At 49.2% G+C, this 17,465-nt stretch overlaps 1 protein-coding gene across 1 annotated transcript; it reads right to left on the reverse strand.

Annotated features, from left to right (window-relative positions):
* Positions 1–111: 111 nt before the first annotated feature.
* LOC103316150 lies at positions 112–15,021 on the reverse strand. Its single transcript, XM_031927776.2, has 2 exons — positions 14,368–15,021; positions 112–12,910 (listed from the first exon to the last, which is right to left on the reverse strand). The coding sequence occupies exon 2, from the start codon at positions 12,863–12,865 to the stop codon at positions 9,239–9,241; it is 3,627 nt and encodes a 1,208-aa protein (XP_031783636.1). The 5' UTR covers positions 12,866–12,910; positions 14,368–15,021; the 3' UTR covers positions 112–9,238.
* Positions 15,022–17,465: the final 2,444 nt, after the last annotated feature.

Consider the following 17,465-nt stretch of genomic DNA (forward strand, 5'->3'; position numbering starts at 1 on the left):
TGTCGTTATTAGATAGAATATACGCAGGGATAAGGATAATGCTGTCGTAAATAAACTCGACAAAAGTCAAATAAAATAACAGGTGCATAATAAAAGTGACACACGAACAAATTCAATATTATCATTTTATTTCTTCTGTCAGTATAGATCTCATCATACAAATGCTTCCGCGAAAGAGCGTTATTTTATACTCGCACAAAAATCATCCTTTTTCGAACCCGAGCGAGAGAGAGAGAGAGAGAGAGAGAGAGAGAGAGAGAGATATATGTCGTGGCGACGCGAATCTGTAGATTTCCGTAATGGCAATAATGATGATGATAATGGGCTACACGATTCTCTCTCTCTCTCTCTCTCTCTCTCTCTCTCTCTCTCTCTCTCTCTTCATATCTCGCTGACGCTCGTCGTGCAATTTCTCATTTTCATCTTTTTTAACAACATAATTATACCAAAGAGAATTACAACATTTCGTGTCTCGTTCTCGGCGTACGAGGAGGAGGTATTCACGATATTATAATATATTTTGATGTTTCAAGTACACAGAAGCTTCGTCGATGCGTCGTCTTCGTTTCTCTTTGTGTATTATGTATATTAGAATAAAATCGCGCGCTTCCGCGCTAACGAACAATATAATAATAATAATTATCGACAATTATAAGGGGGCCTTAAATTTATAAATATACTTATAAATTAATTTTGATTCATCTCAAGATTTTGATTTCCGTTGCTCTTAAGTCCTATCTCTCATTTTTACCTTAAACCTTATCATTTCTGTTCACGTGTGGTGTGTGTGTGTGTGTATATAATTTTTTTCTTTTCCAATCGGCAAAAATATCAATGTTATTGAATTTCCGGTGACTCTACGTGTATAAATCTATAAAATCGTTCATTGCACTAGTTCCAGATCAATCATCGTACAGTTATTATAATTTGTTTGTCCACACTTTACGTGATCGCGATCTTAAAAATCTCCGAAATAAACACATAGGTACATTATCGCGAGCGTCTCTCGTGAATAATAACATCCATCGTAAACCTTATACACAGTAAATATACGCAAGAATAATATCCATTAGTTTGAAAGCATTTTATTAGGAACATTCGATTCTCTCTCTATCTTTCTCTTTTATAATCTCGATAATAATATCGTGCTTTTGCGCGTCGCTTTGGCCACGTAGTATGTAGTAGTTTCTTTCAGTATTAGTAGCAGTAAATCTCTCTCTCTCTCTCTCTCTCTCTCTCTCTCTCTCGTGTGTAGATACGAAAAAAAGTCTCTCCTCGGCGTACAAAATAATAATAATATCGCGCTCGAATTTAGCCGTCCGTGTCTGAGAGTGTGGTATTAAAATTGTAAATCACGATTGAATTATCTGCCGCGTATGAAAAAAAGATCGAAGATTCATTTACGATTCTGATTGCATGCGATTGTTTCTCTCTGTTATATATTTTTAACTATATGCGAGCCTCTCCCTACACCGTATATGTACATCACACGAACGCGATTTACGTATTCAAGTTCACCAATCCAGCAATCTATAAATATATACGACTAAGACTTAAACGTTAATTCGCTATCGACATTATCATCACCGACCTTGTTTTCTTTTTAGCCTCCCTGCTCGCATCCGTTGTACTTTGACTTCACTTTGTGAATTTTTTTTTTCTACCAACCTCCAACGTCTATCTCTCTTTATTTATTTTTTTTAATAAATATATGCTCATCTTGTGCAGCGCCTTTTCTACTTTTCATAATATATCCATACATACGCCTGACTCGTACGTATGTACATGATTATGCTCGCATGCACGACGAAATTTTACATATAGAATGACCCTGACTCGCGAAACCTTTTCGTGTTTGTTTCTCCCCCTGTGTAGGCTGCACACATTATGTATAATCCAAATTTCTACTTAAAATCAGCATGTGTGTACGCAATGGCTTATAATGTGTATTTTATCGTAAATCTCGTTCCGCAACTCTCTTGCGCAACTCATCTCCTTTTCTCGAAAAGAGGCTACACACACACACGCGCGCGCGCTTTTAAATTTTTCTTCATTTTATTCTTTTACGTAATAGTTTTGTTTCCTTACCAGCTAATTTTGATTTGTGCTCCTTACAATGTACACTTCATACATAAATATAGTCACTTACTGTGCGCCGCGAGCGAGCGCAGCTCTAAAAAAATTTTGTTCTCTCTCGTCTCTCTCTTAGCTTAGCTATACGGTAATATATCATATTCTCCATAAATATAATAATATGTACTCGCTTGTGCGCAACGCAATGCCACACATATGCAAATATATAATTCGTCGATTTATTATTGTACAAACACTGAACTTTGGTCCGGTTCTTTGTTTTTTTTTATGTTTATGTTCATATACTCTCTGTGTGCCTGCGTGTATGCCTCGTGTGTGTCTATATATCGATGAAACGAAATCGTTACACATGGAACAATAATCGTAATAATAATAGTCTAACGTCTTTGACGATATAATAGGAACTTTGTGGTTTGGCAATGATGCACATTGCAGCGGGCTGTGCGCACACACGCGAGCCAAAAATTCATTCCGCGAGTACAATGAAAACTGAAATGGAGAAGCAAAAAAAGAAAAAAAAAATAACAACAACGCGTGTGACAAATGACGATTATACCCTTCCCTCGCGAATGCATCTGTTTATTTATACCGACCCCGACGGCAAAAAAAAATCTCTCATTGCGCACCCGTTTTAAAGTACAATACTCTCGTCGCCGCGTGTCCCTTTCCGAAAAAAAGGAGAAATCCGTTTACCCTTCCGCACGAGCGGCTAATTTCACGATCTGCCGTTTTTACGCTCATTCCGACGAGCCTTTTTCCAATTTCCTCGCTGCCGAGAGAGCCCATCTGTCGCGCGTCTCACAATGCCCGCGCGTGCACGCGCTTGTATAATAAGGGATTTCCAAAATATTGTGTAAATCCGCCTCTGGGATGCTCTCGGCGCCGTGGAGGGGAAGGGGGGGGGGGAGAGAGAGACGGAGGAAAGAATCGATGGAGCCGCAGCTGAAAAATTTTTGGGGTGAAATCCGCCGAAATCGAGGCTCTCTTTCTCTCTCCCTGCCTTATTCTTTTTCCCCCTTTCGCTGCTTTTCTGCCGACGCCTGTCGCCAGCCGGTCGGATAAATAAAGGGTTAGTTTTCGAATTTCGGCGTGAATTCGTCGTTTTCACCCTTTTTCTCTCCATTTCTCTCTCTCTCTCTCTCTATCTCTCCCCGTTGGCCATTTATTTTTTACTTTACACACACGAACACAGTGTCTACCTGCGCGCTGAATGGGGTGAGAATGGGCTGTCTCCGATAATGTCGCTCGCGCGCGGACAAACTGCTCGCTCATTGTTCTAAGAGCCGGGCACAAAAGCGCCTGTCGAATGTAATGCGCGCAAACGAAATTGTAGGAAAGAAAGCGTGTATTATATATCGCCGCTCGTACGTCTTCATAGGGTCATTTCGATTGTAGAGAGAGAGAGAGGGAGAGAGAGAGAGAGAGAGAGAGAGAGAGAGAGAGAGAGAGAGAGAGAGACGGAAGGGGCTTTTCCGAATATCGCGCCATTATCGAGCCGTAGGGCGGAGAGAAAGAGAGAGGAGAGGGAGTCCGATAAAATTATTACGAGAAAGAGAGCAGATGAAATTTCCAAGTTGCCATGGCGCGAGCTTGATAATTGCGATCCACTTCGCTCGCTCGGAGTTTTCCTCTCTGCGGAGAAACGAGGAGAAAAATAAAATCTACGACGCCCGGCGATAATGAGAGACTACTTTTGAGAGGAGCGAGAGGGGAAATAAAATAAAGTCAGCGGGGGGGCAGAGATCCGCAGCGTCGGTTCGATACCTTCGTCTACTCAGGGCTGACCGACCCCTGCTGCCCCGACAACTCTGCGCGCGAGCCGATATAATAAATATCCGAGAGGAGAAATGTCACGTGACCGCCTCTATCGATTACGCGGCAGGCCCTCGAGACAAGTCCGGCATTTTTAACCGCGCGATAACGCGAATCGTTTGGACGAAGAAAATTCTCGAACTCGCCCACGCACCCCTCGGTCCAGCGCGCGCCGAGAAACTGTCACCCCGAGAGCGCCTCGCACTAATTACATCGGACACCGCCTACGCACACACATACAGTCGCGCGCGCGCACCATCATCCCTCGGCTTCTATCAAATTTCTGTGTTCTCGGAAAGCGTGAGATATTATTGATTTTTATACGCGGCCGTGTGTGTGTGTGTGTGTGTGTGTGTACAGGGGGCGTCTTTCGATCTTGCGGCTCTCTACTTTTCCCCATGCGATTTCTCTTTGTGTGTTTGCGCTCGGGGCACGCGGCGGCTCGAAAGAAAGTGGGGGAGATAGCGCGGTGTCATTTACCCGGACACACGACGGACGTCAGTCCGGAATTTTTTCTCTCTCTCTCTCTCTCTCTCTTGGAGGCCAGAAATTCGCTAGCTCACGCGAGAGAAGTTCGCCTCTCTCTGTCTCTCTCTCTCTCTCCTCCTCGGCTATTATTTATGGCTCTAACGACGAGCGCGCGCGGGGGCATTGATTTTTCGGGATGTAACACGCGAATCACGCTTACACTCGGTCACGAGGCATTAATTTATGCACTTACTTCTGTGCGGACTCGCCTCTTTCTCTCTCTCTCTCTCTCTCTATGCAAGGATCGATTTTGAGCGATAAAGCTGCCGGGCGTTTCTCCGTTCGACGGACTTTCGACGTATGTAACGCGGCGACGACACTTGTTGTTGTTGCGCGAGGGAAATGTACGCGATGACAAATATGTTTTATGTGGTGTGTTTACATTTAATAAACGTGCGGGTTTTGGTAACAATAATGAAAAACGAAATCAAATGCAAATAAGGAAAATAATGTTTATTACAGAGCAAGGATCACACATGAAATCATAATAGTAAATAATACGACGAGACGATTACACTAAAATTATACTAAGGTGTGTAAATAAATAAATAAATAAATAAATACAAATAAATACAAATAAATACAAATAAATACACAGGGTATAGCTAGTGTAAAACTAAAATTGGTGCGAGAGCTAATCGAATTGCGTGCGCCTGAAACGATAATGTAATATCATGAAATAAGATCAGAATTTTTGGTCGTCGATAAGCCCTGAGAGAGTTGCTTCTTCTTTTTTTTTCGTGCACACCGTCGTGTGTATATCCGAAAAAGAAAATTCGCTATTCATTTTTGACTACGCGATATAATACCTCCTTTTTGTCGACTAGCTTATAAGTGTATATCGATATAGCATAGGAATTGTAAACCACTTCCAAAGAAAAATGACTAGACATTATATACTATACATAGAAACACCCCTAGAAAGATCATCGCGCGCAATGTCTCCTTTCTTTTCATATTACACGCGCGAATATATATAATTTTTGTCTTTCTATCATACACAGCTCCTCCCGATAATCTCTCTTTCTCTCTCTCTCTCTCTCTCTCTCTCTCTCTCTCTCTCTCTCTCTCTCTCTCTCTCTCGAATAAATCGTGTATATAATCGTAAATTATATATAAAGTACAATTTTTTAATCTTATACACCTCATATACGTCGCACAATATATTCGTGTATATCATGTAATAATAGTATATAATAATTGTGTCTCCCGGCGCGCCGGTCGACGTTTGATTTTGTGCTCATAATGTATAATTGTAAATCAATACAAAGGCAATTCGAACTCGTCGCTCTTCTGCGCATGCACACCTGTCCTCCTCTCGCAGCGTCGTTCAAAAAATTCTCTAAATCAAACGATCCAACGAAAAACTATAGCGACAAACGCGAGAATCGTATGTGTACTGTGAAAAATCGCCGCTTCCGCAGTTTTCTCGAAAAGCGTCGCTGACGCAAGCTTATTCACACAATTCAACGACTCGAAATCCATCATCGTCGCGCACAATGCAGCGCGCCTCGGGGGCAATTAAAAGGGCGCCCAGCTCTCTCTCTCTCTCTCTCTCTCTCTCTCTCTCTCTCTCGGATTTACGACGCGGGCATATTTTGCATGTCGCGCACAATAGCCCGCACGCGCTCCGTGTCCCCGAGAAAAATGGTCACGCGCAGGGAAAGAGAGAGAGAGAGAGAGAGAGAGATTACGCAAGATTCGATTTACAATCTGCCCGCTGCTACGGCTGTGCGACCCCCGTAGCTGTATGTAAAAATCCCCAAGGCTAGTACAGCAGTCGTGCGTAATAATTTCCATTTTCTGGCCGTCTGTGTCTAAAAACTGTCCCTCGGACGGTTTTTCCGCCCCTCGTGTCCCCCCTCCGATTATAGATGCAAGTGTCATATATAGGTGCGCGCGCGGGTATGCACAATTTATTTCGAGGCCCCGATTTTTCTCTCTCTCTCAATGGACTCGATCGAGCGGGCCGTAGAATTTATGTTAATGCGCCAAAAAGCAAAGAGAGCCACTACTGCCTGCCGCATGCTAATTCCGAATTTTTGGAAAACGCACCCTATAAAGTCGCGTGCGCGACGCTCCGCAGTCGGGCTGGGGTGAGAGACTAATGATTCACGGGCTAGAGCTCGCGCAGTTCTAGACAAAAGCGGGGAATTTGAATACATTTATGCGTGAATGACGGGGCGCACGACAAAGCTTTCTTCGCCGGCCAACTTTTTTTCCCCCTCGGACCTTCACGAATATTTCACCGGCCTACGTGTGTGTCTGTGTGAGCGCGTCCGTGTGCCTTTCTCGCTTTCGCTCGACGCGCAGCACGTTATGACTATTATTTGTAGCGTTCAACTTTTCGCCTATAATCTAATGCACGGAATTACATAAAAAAAAAAAGAGAAAGTAGAAATTACCTGGAGCGTGAAGCAACGTGTGTATGAGTTGTTGGGGAGAAACGCGTCTAGTTACGGCATTATCGCGGGAAAGGGGATGATTGAAAAATTGAGCTACGGCTTTAAAAATTCACCCACCGATTTCGCGAGGCGCTCTCTTGTGTGTTTCTCCGAGTACGCGATGTTTGCCGAGGGTTAGGGCAGAGTTTAAGTTCGTAAATTGCTCGAGCTTTTGAAAAGCGAATCGCGGAGAGGAAACAAGTTGAATTTGCCGCGCGCAGCATATAGGGAACTCGTCACTGGCTATTCATACTGTTCCGTGAACGAATTTACAATGCTTTTGCGGCCAACGAGTAGATTAAAGTTAGTTATATGCAAATCGATTCCGTTCGAAGGAAAACCGAGCGCGAGCTTCTTAATTTTTCGGCTTATCGGGAATATTTGAAACCTTAAATTTCTTTATCGCTTACGCGCGCACACACGGACGCCTGCAGGGGGTCAACGGTCCGTCGCCGGGTAAATTAATTTCAACGATCGGTTTGTACACGGGGACGAAAAAAAAAACAAAACGGGAAATTTCACGTGAGCGCACCTATGCCTAAGCGGAGCGGAGGGCGTGTGTCTCTCTCTCTCTCTCTCTCTCTCTCTCTCTCTCACTCTCTCTCTTCGAAATCGGAAATGCGACCGTCTGTCCGTGGGACACACCGGCTCGCGAGCACTAGCTTTTTCGGGGAGAGAGGGTCAGGTTGGGGCGACTGCACTGGTCACTACTCGCTTTCTCTCTCTCTCTTTTTCTATATCCGAGAGCTCGAGGAACAGCTGTTGGCGCGCCCGAGGATTTCGATCGATTTTGAGCCGTTGATGTAAAAACGCTGTTATATGGCTTTTTTTCGAAAGCCCCGAATTTTTCGAGGGGGTCGCGCCACGCGCGACTTTTTACGTGGATTTGAGAAAAAAATTCTCGACCCTGATGACTGGACCTCGTTTTCGAGATGGATGCACTTTTTACTTACGTCACCTTTTTTACGGCTCTCGAAGAAACTGCAGAGAATTTGTGTTTAGTGACATAAATAAAAATTGTCCTTACAAGTTCGCGAGCCTAATGCTATATGAGTATCCTCGTTGACTATGAAGAAACCAAAGCTTGGCGTTATACATAACAATAATATTATACTATTCGCGATGCGATACATCGCCTAAATTTATATATTAGTACATTGTTAACTTTTGATTCTCAGTTTCTCGCAAGCTGCAAGGCACAAAAACGAACAGCTCATCGTCGCTAATAATGCGAAAATTAAAGTATTATACCCAAAATGTGCCAAAGGTGCGTCGTCGTGTGCGCAAAGACTAGATTTTACAAAAGAATTAAAGAGATGAATTCGCTGACTAGCACAAAAAATTTTTGATCATCATGGCCGAAAAAAATAAGTGGCATTGATTCTTTGGTTTCGAGAATTACAGCTCTCTCGTTCAATAGATATTTTCGTAAAAAATTGCAGCGCTCTCGATATAGACATATATCATATACATTTTGTTAAAAATTTTCTTTTAAATATATTTAGAGATCTATTTTGTTTCGTTTCTTTTTTCTCGCGTGCGCGCGCGCGCTCGGTTGGCTGTGTATTATAATACGATTGTACTTTTGGTTGCGGGTTATACTGTGTCGACCCTGAGTTCGTTTCATAGATAGTTTTTTTTTCGTTCGCTGATATTACGTTTTGTTTTTCTCTCTCTCTCTCTCTATCTCTCGTTTTAAAAACTATATACTCTCTACAATATTATCGAAATAGCGTGCGGCTCTCGTCAAGGCATTGTCGTAAGTATGTATGATTATTCGCTTTCGAACGATGACGATCAGAAGGCCTCGGAGTATCGTAACAGTCGTAACAGTGTCTATTACATCTATGTAATATAATAGTAGAAAAGTGAACCGCTTGAGCCATGAAGAGTATGCGTTCGAGGAGAAAAGTAAAAAAAACGCAAAACCGTATTTGTGTACGAGAGTTTGATACATAATCGGCGAGGAGAAGCGCGAGAAGGTCGAGTCGGGCGGAATCGTCGCCTCTATAAGTATATAACGCACTGTGTCTCTTTCTTTCTATCTGAAAATAGGAACTTTGTTTGATCACCAATTTGCCTTAATACAATTGCCTCTACGATTACTAGTGTGTATAGTATATAGTATTTACAGCGAGATAACGCGCGTACGCGGGTGTATTATCAGCGCCGTAATTATAAAAAAATATTCGGCCACTGCGTGTAAATGTACCTGCCTGTATAAATCGCGTTATCTCCTATTTCCCGAGTTACACGGCGTAATTTTAGCAAATATAGTATATCGTATAGGAACCAGTAACCACGTGCTAGTGCCGCTGCGGATCGGCGGCTTCGGGACGAGCGTCGAGGGAGGAGGCTTCTCAGGCAGGATTGAGCGTGAAGGACATGGTGAGGCTGCCGCTGACCCTCGCCTTGACCGGGAGGAACACGAGGGCGGGTGCGAACCGCCTCGGATTGTTGGCGTCGTCGTTGGCGCAGCCGTTGTTGCCGTTGTTCTGGGGAGGAGCCTCGTTGCAGAGCTCCTCGATTATGAAGGGCTGCATTATGGTCTTGTCGGGCGTGAGGCTCAGGTCCTGGGGCATGGCGTAGCTGGCCGGGACCTTGTGCTTGTTGGCCACGTCCTTGAGGGTCTTGCTCAGCTCGGCCAGGGCCGTCTCGGCCGGGTCGCCGAGGCTCTTGTGGTCCTTGCGGATGTGCTTCTTGATGCGGTTCAGGTTGGCCGTGGCGAAGCCGCACTGGGCGCACTTGTACGCGCCCTGGGCCATCACCTGGACCGCCTGGTTCTGGTCCTCCTGCTTCATCTTGCTCATCTTGTTCGTGTCGATCTCGTTCATGATCTGGGGGCTGGGCTGGCGCAGCTCCTCCTTCACCTCGTAGTCGGCCAGCTGGACCTGCTGCTGCTGCTGCTCGTTGCCCAGGCTGAAGTCGTTGAGCAGCGGGAGAGGGAACTGGGAGAGCAGTCCCGGGAAGGGGTGTCGGGTGGCCATGTGCTGGCGCAGCATCTCCGGCTGGGAGAAGCTCTGGGCGCAGATGGGACACTGGATCTGCAGACGCTCGTTGTCGGTGGCGGCCGAGGGGTTGTCTTGGTGGTTGTGGGATCGCTCGTGCAGGAAGAACAGCGGCAGGATGTTGGTGGAGAAGTTGCAGTGCAGCTGGGAGCAGCGGTAGGTCTGGGCCTGCTGGTCGTCGGCGGCGCCGGCACCTCCGAAGAAGTTGGAGAGCACCTGGTTGCCCAGAGCCGCGAGGTCGGCTCGGATCTGCTGGTTGGGCTCGAAGCCGTTGGGTATCCTGAGGTTGGGGTTCGGTTGCTGCTGCGAGCTCTTGGAGGCGCCCGAGGCCCGAGAGGACGGGGTCTTGGGCAGCGACTGGTGGTACTGCTCGATCTCGCGCCACTTGTCCACCCCGGTCTTGCCGTGCTCGCTCTGCAGGTGGACCTTCAGCCACTTGGGGCTGCGGAAGCGCCGGTTGCAGATGGGGCAGACCTCCGTGAAGTGGGTGATGTAGCGCAGACTGAGGTCGCCCAGCTGTTCGGGCTTGAGGGCCAGATCCTCCGGGTTGGCGGGCGGCTCGAAGCTCTCCTGCTTGCCCGCGGTGGCGCCCTCCTCGACGATGCCGTGGGTGTTCTGCTTGTGCACGCGCAGGAAGTACTTGCTGCAGAGCTCCTTCTTGCAGATGTTGCAGATGACGCCGCCGATCTGGGCGCCGTTCTCGATCTCGATGCCGTGCATCTTCTGCATGTGCGTCTTCATGAAGTACTTGTTGCAGAGCTCCTTGTTGCAGATCTCGCAGTAGCTCGAGGTGGGCGTGATGTTGGCCGTGGGCTTGCGGCCCGTCTCCGGCTGGGACGAGGCGTTGGACTTGGGGGTCGTGGGCACCGAGGCCGGAAGCTGGGGAGTCGTGGAGCTGGTGGGCGTCGACGGCTGGTGGTCTTCCGCGATGTGCTTGCGCAGAGCCTCCTGGCTGGGGTACTCCCTCTCGCAGATGCTGCAGAAGACCTGAGCGGCGCTGGGCGAGGACTTTTCCCTCGCGAGTTGCTGCTGCTGCTGCTGCTGCTGCTGCTGCTGCTGAGGCGGCGTCGCCGTCAGGTTCTCCGGGACGACGCCGTGCTCGGCGACCATGTGGCTCCTGAGGGCGCTGGGGGTGTCGTAGTCCTTGCCGCAGAGGGCGCAGGAGGCGGCCTTGTTCGACTCGAGGCCGTTCAGCTGGAGGATCATGGTCTGCAGCTTCTGCAGGTCCTCGGAGATGGAGTCGGTGCGCTGGTCCGTCGAGTCCTGCTCCTGCTCGGCTCTGGGCGACGACTGCTCGCCGCTCTCGTGGTGGATCTTCTCGACGTGCAGCCGGTACAGGCCCTCGGTCTGGAACCTTATGCCGCAGCTCCGGCAGGCGTACTCCTCGGTCCTGTCCATGGACTCGGAGCCGTTACCCAGGCCGTCGGCCATGATGAGGTTCAGCGGACTGGTCTGGACCTGGTGCCAGGTGGCGGGGGCCCCGGGTGGCGGGGGGTTCGGCGACTTGTCGGTCTCGGGCACGAAGATGCCGTGGCGCTTGAGCTTGTGCGTGCGCAGGAAGTACTTGTTGCAGTACTCCTTGCAGCAGATCTCGCAGAAGGCCTCGGGGTTCATGACGCCCAGGCGTCGCAGCCTGTCGCCGTTCAGCGCCGAGTCCTTCGTCTGCTGCTGCTGCGGCGGCGACATGTTCGGGGCTCTCGACACGGAGGCGAAGGACGAGTCCTCCTGGTCTATGCTGTACTCCTGCTTGAAGAGGGCCTCCATGCCGCCGGGGCTCTGGCGCTCCTCCTCGCCGGAGGACGAGGGCAGGCTCATCTGGAGCTGGGACGACGGGTCCATGGGGTCGCTGCTCTGGTTCAGGTGGATCTTCTGTCGGTGCTTCCTCAGTGAGTCCTCGCTCTTGAAGCGCTTGGAGCACATGTCGCAGGGGATGCTGGGCTGCTGCTGCTGCTGCTGCTGCATTCCGTTGCTCTCGAGTCTCTGCTGGTCGAGGAGCTTGAGGCCCATGGGGCTCGAGGTGCCGAGGAAGGGACTCGAGGAGGCGGCCGCGTCGGCCTGGGACGGCTGGCTGCTCGCCGGCGGCTCCATGTAGATGCCGTGCTTGTTGGCCTTGTGCGTCTTGAGAAAGTACTTGTTGCAGAACTCCTTGTTGCAGAGGTCGCAGTAGGCGTCGGGGTTGAAGATCTTGGGGAACTGGCCCATGGCCGCGCGCTGGATCTGCGCGGAGTCAGGCATGGGGAAGCCGGGCATGGAGAGGAAGGGAAAGCCGGCGGGCATCGGCTGAAAGTGGTTGTTGTTCCTGGCGGCGTGGAGCTTGGCCGTCGCCGCCGCCGCCGCCGCGAGAGAAGCCTCCTGCTGCAGCTGGTTCTGGCCCGAGAGCCAGGCGCTGCTCGTCGCGAAGTTCCTAATGCTAATGCCCGACAGGTTGATCGGACTGACCGAGGGTTGCGCGACGCTCATCTCCGGACTCGACCTCGCGGAGGCCGGCGTCTCGCCGCCGCGCTGGCTCTGAAAGCCGTGCTCGCACTCGAGGTGCAGCTCGAGCGCGCCGCGACTACCGAAAAATTGACTACAGTACTGGCAGCGGAATTCATTGTTCAGGTTCTCGTCTTTGACGGCCGCGTGCTGCTGCTGCTGCTGCTGCTGCTGCTGGCCCTGGATGGACTTAGAGTGCGGCGAGTTGCTCGAGGGCTGCTTACCTTCCTCGGCGTAGTCCAGCTGTCTCGTCTCGTCTTCGGACTCGGCGTCGCCGGCCGTCGCGTCGCCGGACGTCGGGAGGCTGCTGCTGCTGGTAGTGGAGAACTTGACGGGGGTCGACTGTTTCCGGCGCTTCTTGGGGATGCCGGCCTCGAGGTCGCCCAGCAGCCGGCGCCGGGACTCGCCCCCGCGCTCCTCGCAGCTCGAACCCTCGCTATCGATCTCCGTCGTCGATTCGGCCGGCAGGCACGTCGTCGTCGCTGTCTCCTGGCTGGACGACATCTCTGGCTCGCTCGTGCTGTCGCTGCTCTTCCGGCGCTAGACTCTCTGGACGGAGGCGGGCAGAGAAGAGAAAAAAAGACTCGTTGAAAATGGGCAAAATTAATCAAATCGATATGACGAGAGCTCAGAGTTACGCGGGCTAATGGATAATCGATACCAAGTAATTCTAGCGGCGTTATAAATTAATGAATCCATCAAGCGTAATTCGGAGCAATTGTATCGGCGGCAGCTTTGCGGAAAACTCCGCCGAACAAATATGAATTCGCCCCGGCCGACTGATTATATTTTCGACCGAGCGAGCAGCTCTCTCTCTCTCTCTCTCTCTCCCATGCGGCTTTTAATAAGTCAAGCAAATTGAGTTTTCCTCTCCATCCGCGTCTATACATGCAATATAAATAAAGTGGATTAGAGAGAGAGAGAGAGAGAGAGAACGAGCGAGCGCGTAGTTTAAGAAATTGGCAAAAGTTCCTGAAGAAGAAGAAGAGAAGCGAGGGGGAGAATCTCCGGCTCTTGGGGGAAATTTAATAATTTTTGGTCGCGCCATAATCGTATCGCCGCCGCTGCGGTATACAGAGCACATATACACACTAGCGCTCAATCCCTTCGGGCGTCGAGAGCAGCAGCGGCGGCGGCCACCTATCGATTTTCTGACCATTTCGAATGATCGCGCGCGCAGAGAGAGAGAGAGAGACTTCGAATTCCCCGCGCGCGCGATAAGAGCCGCCTTCCCTCTCTGGAAATTTCGGACCAGCCTACAAAGGGAATCCGATACTTTATTAATGAATCTCATTGGCGCCGGCGCACGCACAATAGAGAGCGGCTCTCGGGCCTGCGCAGGAGGACGGCTCTCTACATCAATTTGGAATGTCGTAATGATTTTTACTCGGCGAAAATCGAGCTTCGGTCCAGAGATAGATAGATAGATAAAAGTGCGTGTATTGGGGAAAGAAAAACGAAAGTTTCGGACACCCCCGTCAGCGTGTGCGCGTCAGTAGGAAGGGGCTCAGATGAGTCACGCGCGCCCTCGCTCTTTTGGGGACGACGATTTTCGAGAGAAAATTGAGAGAATCGTGTATACTATGGCCGGCCGGCGGAGCTCATTAGGCGTAGGCGTGATCGAGCATTGCCGCTGAGGCTTGACTCTCGAGGGCTGTAACGGGGCGCGCTTTTAATGACGCCGGGGGTTGATTTGAGTTTTGAGTTTTCTACAGTTTTTTTTTCCTTCAACCGGTAGGCTGTGCATCGCTGTAGGAAATCGATCGGACGTTTCATTCCAACGCTGCTTATAGAATCGAATACGCTGTTAGCGTGATATAGTATAGGGAAACGATTTCGCCGTGATGCACCGCGCGTTATAAACAATTTAACAGCGGTTCTCGCGTGGTAGTAGATCGAGCCGCGATTGCCTCGGACATGAAAACAATAATTCATAAGCATCGATCACGCACTTCCGATTCTCAATAAGCTCGCATCAACAACGTAACAAGACAGCACAATCTTACCCTTCTCCTGTGCGGCAGGAAACTCACTTCCCCCGAACAACAACAACAACAACAACGACAACGACAACGTCTCGAATCCTCGTGAGGGAACAGCATCATCTGCCAAGTGTACGCACAAGTTTGCACAAAAAATGAAGAACATCAACAGAAACAACAGCAGCGGCGGTAGCAACACTCGCGGCAGTCATGTTCTCGCCGGCGGCAGCGCATCGGCGCACACGAAACACCGCGCGCGCACCAACTCTCTGTATACGATGTCTCTCTCGTCTTCTCTCCGTCTGTCGGACTGATGCGTACACTATACTCCTTGAGAGAGTATACGGCAGCGGTGGTGGTGGTGGTAGTGGTGGTGGTGGTGGTGGCGCGTGCGCCGCTACACTTTCAAAGGACGAGAGCGAGACGAGGGCGTAAGTTTTCGGGACACGTGGCGACTGCTCGCGAGTGGGGGAGAGGAACCTTCGCACACGGACACTCGAAGGAGCAGTCACTTCTTCGCTCTCTTTCTCAGGTGCAGCTTTCTCCGCTCCGCTTCGACTCCAAGTATATACGTGTACACAAAACGGAGCCACGCGCCACTTGTTATTCTCTTGTCTCTCTTTCAATACAGGCTCTTCTTCTTTTTCCGCGCACGACGAGGCGTACGCACGACTCGCTGCCTCGTGTCGATCTGTCATGTGTGGACTGTTTTCGTCCCGTGTGTGTCTCTCTCTCTCTCTCTCTCCTACCCCCGGCCGAATCTAGCTTACCCCCACCGCGCGGAAAGTCGAGCCGCCGTCGCTGTTGCCGCTGTACACTACCCCATGATTATTCCTTTTCTCTCTTTTTTCCCGTTTTTCGATGCCGGGGAGAGAGAGAGAGAGAGAGAGAGATGCCCCTGTCTAGCATTTTTGAGGAGAGAGAGAGAGAGAGTTTTACGACTGCCAATAGCCGAGCCGCTTTTTGGGGGAATAGTGTGTAATATGCATTTTTCATTTCCAGACTAGCAGCTCCGCGTCGTCGAATTTCGGACATAGCTGCTGTCGGTTTTTCGAAGGAAGCGAGTTGCGTGTCCACCGCGCGAACTGACCGTTGTAGAGAGAGTGAGAGAGAGGAAATTGGAGCGAAATTTTCGGCTTTGTTTCTATACATATAACGGTATTACGAGGGTTTGCAAAAAAAAAAGAAACGCGGACTGTCTATAAGATAAAGTTTAAATTGCCGGGGACGAGTTCTGTTTGCTCGGTGATTACGCTTCGCCAACAAGTAGCAAAACAAAGCGCGTTATGTTTATTCAAAGTTTCATGCGCAAGAGCGATTTGTACACAGCCGCAACGACGCGACGATAATAGAAAAGGGAGCAGCAATTTTTCGTATTTTACTTAACTTTGCAAATACGAGGGAGTGTAGCTGAAAACTTCAACCCTCGTGTTGTACACACTCGGGGGCGAAAATTGCGCAACGAAAACATCACCGCCACACAACTACGCGTGTACTATAATCGATGTATTTTTTGAAACAACACGAAACTCTCTCTCTCTCTCTCTCTCTCTCTCTCTCTCTCTCTCCTACGCTTCCGCTGATGCAGAGCCGGTCGAATATAAGAATAATATTTTCACGGGAAAACGTCGATTCATCATCGATTCGAGCCGCGCGCTCGGACTATTGCAGAATCATGGCGCAACACCACAGAGTGACAAACCGCAGCGAAAACGTCTGCGGATGATCGAGAGGGTTGAGAGACACGCGCTTGCTCCCTTTTTCCGTAAATCGGGATCTATCCTTACGTTTCAATCGTCCGCCGCTGCTGCGCGATGAAAGGAAAGAAAGAAAGAGTGTGGCTGCTGCTGCTGCAGAATAGAAATTGGATTATGCGCGAGGGGGTTGAGTGTACAGCAGGGGGCAGAGCGCAATCGGCTCGACAGATTCTCCCAAAAATACCCGTAAATACGCCCGTATGCGCGAGCGAGGCTTTGGCAAAAATGTGAAAACCAGTGCCGGTATAGCGAGCTTTGTGCGGATAGACGGACGGACGGGATGACAGCCGGAGGGGGGGATTATACCTGCGAATACCCCCTTTATTACGGAACTGAAAGAGAGAAAGAAGGAGAGAGCTAAACACGCGCCCGCGTAAGAGTCGACGGATGCTGCTGCTGGTTCTCGTTTGGCGCGTGCCGCTGGCTTTTCGGAACTCGATACTTTTATCGTGCGACCTTCTTTTATGGGTTATTGAAAATATTTGCGTTACTGAAAAGTTGATATTTCATTTCAAAAACTTCTGCGAGTCCAACGGTACAGTTAATTATTTTGATTTGGACGTAGATTTGCACCGCTCCAAGTCCACGCGTTTCCAACTCGCGATGATAGTTGGCGCATATTTATCGATGTCCGCTACTCCACTACATATATAACGATACGTCACCTTATACCTATGCCAATATTATACCTTATGTTGGGACCGCTCCTGCTACAACTGCTTATACTTATGTCGAAATTTCGATTATTTTTTTTTTTATTTTTATTCATTTGGTTCTCTTGCATTTGATCGCGTTACGTCGGTGCCGATACAGAAGTGAAACTGACTAGAATCAGTGAACTTCAGAGCCGCCTCTATTGCAATATGAATATTTCACAAAACGCCCAACCCCCCCCCCCCCCCCATGTAAAGCGGGGTTGTTCGGTTTAAAGTAAATTTCTCGAACTACACCCCATACGCTTATTCGAAAGACGGTGTTTTCGTTCCAGCGCGACTGCGTGCGTATAGACGAGTTCATATTTTATTTCGATATGTTTTGACGGAGTCTATCATTCATTCAGCGCGAGGCGTATAATCAAGCGTTTTTCCCAAGCCTCGCAGACAACTTTCTTTCTCCGTCGATTTCGCGTCGGAAAACATTACGTTCTTATGTTACATTTTTAAAATTTCGACGCGCAACGAAAAAAAAAAAATAAAATAAAATAAAACACGTCCGCGCATTCAACAGCTCGTCCCCGCACCCTCGAAAAAAAAGTGAAGGCTCCCGTTACACATCCGCGACAGTTATGACCTAAAAATTGAAGCGCCCTTGCGGGACTTTCAATTACGCGCGCGCGCGCGCCACCCCGAGTCGCTTTTGACAGCG

Source organism: Nasonia vitripennis, chromosome 3, assembly GCF_009193385.2.
Source record: "Nasonia vitripennis strain AsymCx chromosome 3, Nvit_psr_1.1, whole genome shotgun sequence".
Lineage (NCBI taxonomy): Eukaryota > Metazoa > Arthropoda > Insecta > Hymenoptera > Pteromalidae > Nasonia > Nasonia vitripennis.

Bases quoted from the DNA above. Each gene is read 5' to 3' on its own strand.
- LOC103316150 (XM_031927776.2), bottom strand. From the start codon at position 12,865: ATGTCGTCCAGCCAGGAGACAGCGACGACGACGTGCCTGCCGGCCGAA.